General features: G+C 47.2%; 1 protein-coding gene across 1 annotated transcript in view; it reads left to right on the top strand.

The window, feature by feature from the left end:
- The first annotated feature begins 971 nt into the window (after positions 1-971).
- HABP4 (hyaluronan binding protein 4) overlaps positions 972-5913 on the top strand; it is a 60270-nt gene continuing 55328 nt past the window's right edge. The window contains exon 1 of the mRNA XM_011976017.1: positions 972-977. Within this exon, the coding sequence (XP_011831407.1) occupies positions 972-977 (6 nt within the window). The remainder of the gene's footprint in view (positions 978-5913) is intronic.

Here is a 5913-nt window from a genome sequence, read left to right as displayed (position 1 = left end):
TTTATTTATTTATTTATTCTACTTACCATTATGTCTTCACCATGCAGACAATTTTGTCTTTCTTCAATAAATTGAATTTTTACCTAAAGGATTTATTTATTTATTTATTCTACTTACCATTATGTCTTCACCATGCAGACAATTTTGTCTTTCTTCAATAAATTGAATTTTTACCTAAAGGGCTTACTTAAGCTGCACATCATGAAGCGCTTGAAAAATTTATTTGGCGAGGGAAGAACAACCAGAAGAGATGCCTTTCTAGCTGGACATTTGTTGCACTGAACTGCCTTCTGTGTCACAGAAAGCACACTTCTTGCTCAGGGTGTTCATCTCCCATCCTCTTGGATTTTTGCCTATACTACGGAAATATCCTGGATATCGGGTATCTTCGTGTTACTGACTTCCCAGCTTAAGGATCTCTAAGGCCGAAACTCAGTGACTTAAAACAACCACCATTTCATTTTCTTATGATTCTGTGGGTTGACTGAACTCAACTAGGCAATTCTGCTGGTCTTGTTTTGTATGTCTCTGGCAGTTGCAGTCAGATGGCCAACGGGGCTAAAGTGATCTGGGAGTTTGCCAGTAATAAAGGAATGGCTAAGTCCTTCTCCTTCCCCATGTAGTTTTAGGGTTTCTCCTCTGCAAGTGGCCTTTCCATGTGGCTGCTTGGACTTCCTTACAGAATGGCAGCTGGGTCCAAGGAGAATCCCAAGAAAAAGAAAGCAGAGGCTGCCATTTCTTTTAAATGCTAGGTCCGGAACTGGCACAGCGTCATTCCCACTACATTCTATTAGGTAGCACAGGTCACAGCCAGTCCAGATTCAATGAAGGAGGTGACTGCACAAACACATGAGAACTGGGAGGTGTACCTCATTGTGAGCCATCTCTGCAGAACAGTCCTAACACCTCATTTGCATTATCTTTATGTATATTTACTTTTGTTGGATAATCACACAGAAAGGCCACAGGACATGCCGGTACAAAGTATTAGGCAGAGTAAAAGGAAGGACTAACACTTTCTGGTGGGGGAACGAACAACCTTGAAGTAAAAGTGGCTTCCAAGCTTCCTCTTGAATGGCGAATAGTCTCCCTGAGGAGCTCAGGGAGGGTAAATGAAGCAGAGGAAACGGCATACATGAGGTCACTGAGGCATGAAGGAGCCAGGGATGTTTGCAGAACACAGTCTTTTAAGGATTATATGAGAGGGTGGAGAAGGTGGTGGAAAAAACTGGAGAGGAAAGCTGTCATATGATTACGAAAGTATAGCTAGGCATGGTGATACATGCCCGTGGTCCCAGCTACTCGAGAAGCTGAGATTGCTTGAGCCTAGGAGTTTAAGACCAACCTGGGCAACATAGCAAGACTCTGTATGGAAAAAAAAAAAAGAGAGAGAAAAGAGAGAAAAAGAGAGAGAGAGAGAGAGAATGCATGAATGAATGAAAACACAGAAAAAAACAAAAGAGAAAAAAGATAAAGGTTCTATATCTGAAAATGAGTTAGCCAAGCTCGAGGTGAAGGGCACAGTCCTTCAGACTGCCAAGTCTGCCTAAGACTGCAGACAACAGCCACGATGAGTCAGAGCAGATAGATGCCACAAGGCTGTCCTCAAGTCAGACACCAGCTGCAAGTTCGGGGGCTCCCTGGGCCACCCTCATTCAGACCAGCTAGCTGCAAATTAGGGTTCCCATGACCACCCTCAGGTTTGATAATTCACTAGAATGACTCACAGAACTCAGGAAAGTGTTATACTTATGGTTATAGCTTTATTATAGTGGAAGGCTACAACTCAGAACCAGCCAAAGGAAGAGACACCGCAAGTGAAAACCATAGTGGATCCCCATGTGCAGCGCTCCTGCCCTCAGGAATGGCCACCGGCCTGGTGTCCACGTGTGGCAATGCACCGAGGACTGCCAGCCCAGGAAGCTGAGCCTCTGGTGTCCTCGTGCTTACTGGGACTTGATCACACTGTTTGCGTGGCTGACCTTTTTAGTCTCCATCCCCCTGGAGGTCGCGACTGATAGGGCATGTCCCAAAGCCCCCACCAGAAATCACATGATTAGGGTTGCCTGATTGCAAAAGCTCTCCACACAAATAAATAAATAGAAGGCAGGATATTCCAGGGACCCCAAAGTCACCTCCCAGTAGCCACACACACAAAGACCAGGCCTGTCTTCGGGGGAAGTGAACTGTGCGCCGCACAGCACCCTGCTGCATTGTGAATACAGGTTAGGAGTGCGGGCTTTGGAGTGTGTCTGGGTTTGCCTGCCCTGTGTGGTCGCCAGTCGCTGTGAGGCCTGGTTCTCCTCTCCTTCAGGACACTTGGTGGGACTGTGTTTTGCACACCCTTTGAAGACAGGTGTGGTCTCGTGACATGCCTCCGCTGAGCAGCAGAGCTTCGGGACTCAATGCTAGATTCACCACAGGCCCTTTCCTTTACCTCAGGGAGCGGAGAGGGTGTTGAGATGAAGGCTCCACCAGCCTGGACCCCTGAGTCACCACAGGGAACATGTGCCCACCCCAACCCTTGCCAGACTTGCTGCCTGCGTGAGAAATAAACTTTGTTGTGTGAAACTGCTGAGATGTCGGATGTTCTTTGCCACAGAATATCTCTTTTTTTTTTTTTTTCCAGACAGAGTCTTGCTCTCTTGCCAGGCTGGAGTGCAGTGGCGTGATCTTGGCTCACTGCAACCTCCATCTCCTGGGTTCAAACCATTCTCCTTCCTCAGCCTCCTGAGTAGGTGGGACTACAGGTGCATGCCACCACGCCCGGCTAATTTTTGTATTTTTAGTAGAGACAGGGTTTCTCCATGTTGGCCGGGATGGTCTTGATGTCTTGACTTTGTGATTCGCCTGCCTTGGCCTCCCCTTGGCTGGGATAACAGGCGTGAGCCACCGCGCCCGCCCGGCCCATCGAATATCTTAGTCTAGCCTGATATTACATCACAGGTGACCTGGGGCAAGTTCTTCAGCTCCCCTGCGCCTCAGTTTTCTCACCTGTACAATGGGGACAATAGTGCCGACCTCTCAAGACTCTGGTGAGAAGAACTGAGTTACGCACTGTGTCAGTTTGCTTGGGCTGCCATAACAAAGGCCCATAGGCTGGGGGGCTTAACCGTGGGAAATTTACTTCCTCACAGTTCTGGAGGCTGGAAGTCCCAGATCAAGGTGTTGGCAGGGCTGGATTCTTCTGAGGCCTCTCTCCTGGGCTTGCTGCTGGCTGTCGTCTCCCTCTGTCTTCACAGAACCTTCGCTTTATGCATGTCTGGGCTCTACTCTCTGTTTATAAGGACAACAGCCATATAGGATTAGGGTTCACCCTGATGACCTCATTTTAACTTAATTTCCTCGAAAGACCCCATCTCCACATATAGTCACATTTCAAGGTACTGGGGGTCAGGATTTCAACATATGAATTTTAGGGGGGTCGAATTCAGCCCATAACACACATAGAAAACATTTACAGTGGAACAGCACGTGGTGCATCATGAATATTCAATCAGATTAGTTATTATTATTACTATCATTATACTTTATATACACTGACAAGAAAATATAGCCAAGATAGTGTTACCTGAAGAAGGGTGCTGAACAATATATTTGCCATTATCTCTTTTTAATTAATAATAAGCAAACAAAGAATCATGTATACTTAAGGACAAAAAATTATTTAAAATATGCCAATCTGGGCTGGGCGTGATGGCTCATGCCTGTAATCCCAGCACTTTGGGAGGCCAAGGCTGGTGGATCACTTGCGGTCAGGAGTTCAAGACCAGCGTGGCCAACATGGTGAAACCCTGTCTCTACTAAAAATTAGCTGGCTCCTGTGTAGCTGGGATTACAGGTGCATGCCACCATACCCAGCTAATTTTTGTATTTTAGTAGAGCCTGATGTTGTCTAGCCTGATGTCACATCATGGGTGACCTTGGGCAAGTTCTTCTGCTCCCCAGTCTGAAAAGGCTACATACTGTACCAGGCAACTCCATGACATTCTGGAAGGATATGTCCAGATGTAAAACTACGGAGACAGTAAAAAGATCAGTGGTTGCCAGGGGTTGATGGGGAGGGTGGGATGAAAAGGCGGAGCCCAGAGGATACTTAAGGCAGCTGCCCTGCTCTGTGTGATAGTGTAATGGTGGATACATGTCATTATACGTTTGTCCAAATACACAGAATGTGCATCCCCACGAGTGAGCCCTAGTGCCAACTACGGACTCTGGGTGAGAACAATGCATGGATGTGGGCTCAGTGATGGTAACACGTGCGCCATTCTGGTGGGGGATGTTGGCAGTGGGGAGGCTGTGAGTGGAAGCAGGGGCCTGTGGGGCTCTGTACTTTCTGTTCAATGTTACTGTGCATATGAAATCACTCTAAAAGTAGTCTATTACAGTTTTTTAAAATGCAGAACAAGTAATATGCTAAACCGTTAATAATGATGGGGGTGGGTATATTACAAGGATATTTGGTTACATATTTTGATAACATTTGAATTTCTTTTTACGTGTGTGTGTGCCTATGTAAATTTGTAATCAGAAAAAAAAAATGTGTAAGAAAACAAAAGGGTGGTCAGCTCCTGGGGATCAATAATCAAAGACAAGGGTGGTTGGTCTGCATCCTGTACTTCTGCCCATGAAAGGCCTAACTCTCAGCTGATGCTCCATAAAGGTTGGCCACATCCTCACTGCTTGCTAATCTCTCAGCTGGGTCATGGCTCCGAAAGATGCTGGGAGGGAAGGGCTCATCCCCTCAGAAGCAACCTCTGCCCGCTCACTAGCAAGACCTGGCTAGGATTGAGAACTCCAAAGGACAGAGGGGCAAAGACTTAGGAGGGGGCTCTGTATGTGTGAAGAAGTGTTCAGATGTTTGTGGGAAGGGACCCTGAAGGAAGGACCACCAGGACCAGAACAGACAGGGAGGGGCCTTCATAGGGGACTTCAGGGACCACAGCGCATGGTGAGGCCTTTTAAGCCAATGTAGAAGATAGCAAGTCTACTGGGTCTTTCCCCCATAGACTATATATGGTGGGTTTGTTTGTTTGTTTGTTTTGAGACAACAGTCTCACTCTGTTGCCCAGGCTGGAGTGCAGTGGTGCAATTTCAGCTCACTGCAACCTCCACCTCCCGGGTTCAACTGATTCTTGTGCCTCAGCCTCCCAAGTAGCTGGGACTACAGGCGCCCGCCACCACGCCCAGCTAATTTTTTGTATTTTTAGTAGAGACGGGGGTTTCACCATGTTGGCCAAGATGGTCTTGAACTCCTGACCTCAGGCAATCCACCCACCTCGGCCTCCCAAAGTGCTGGGATTGTAGGCGCGAGCCACCGTGCCTGGCCTATATACGTTTTAAAACATGGCAGTGGCTTTGACGTGGACTTGGAAAATCTGAGGTCAATTTCCAGCTTTACTAATTGCTACTTCTGTGACCTCCGACAAATCATGTAGGTGTCTGACCATATGTTTCCTTGTGTATAAAATGGTGATCATGACGCCAGTCTTCCAGGATCTTTATAAGGATTTCCTGGCATAATGTGGGTGCTCACTTGATTAATGGATTGAGATATGTCTTCAAGAAGTGAACACCAATAGGCTGAACTGAGGAATTTGTAGGTAGGAACTGGGGTGGGGGTGAGCAGGAAAAAGAAGCCTTTTACAGAGAAGGGGCCTTCTACACATATTTTGTGTGTGTGCGTGTGAAATGGAGTTGTTGCCCAGGTTGGAGTGCAATGGCGTGATCTCAGCTCACTGCAACCTCTGCCTCCTGGGTTCAAGCAACTGTCCTGCCTCAGCCTCCCAGGTAGCTGGGATTACAGATGCCTGGACCACGCCTGAGTAATTTTTGTATTTTTAGTAGAGACAGGGTGTCACCATGTTGCCCAGGCTGGTCTTGAACTCCTGATCTCAGGTGATCCGCCCACCT

Source organism: Mandrillus leucophaeus, unplaced genomic scaffold (assembly GCF_000951045.1).
Source record: "Mandrillus leucophaeus isolate KB7577 unplaced genomic scaffold, Mleu.le_1.0 Scaffold161, whole genome shotgun sequence".
NCBI classification, from domain to species: domain Eukaryota; kingdom Metazoa; phylum Chordata; class Mammalia; order Primates; family Cercopithecidae; genus Mandrillus; species Mandrillus leucophaeus.
This window is presented reverse-complemented; position numbering and strand designations above follow the sequence as displayed.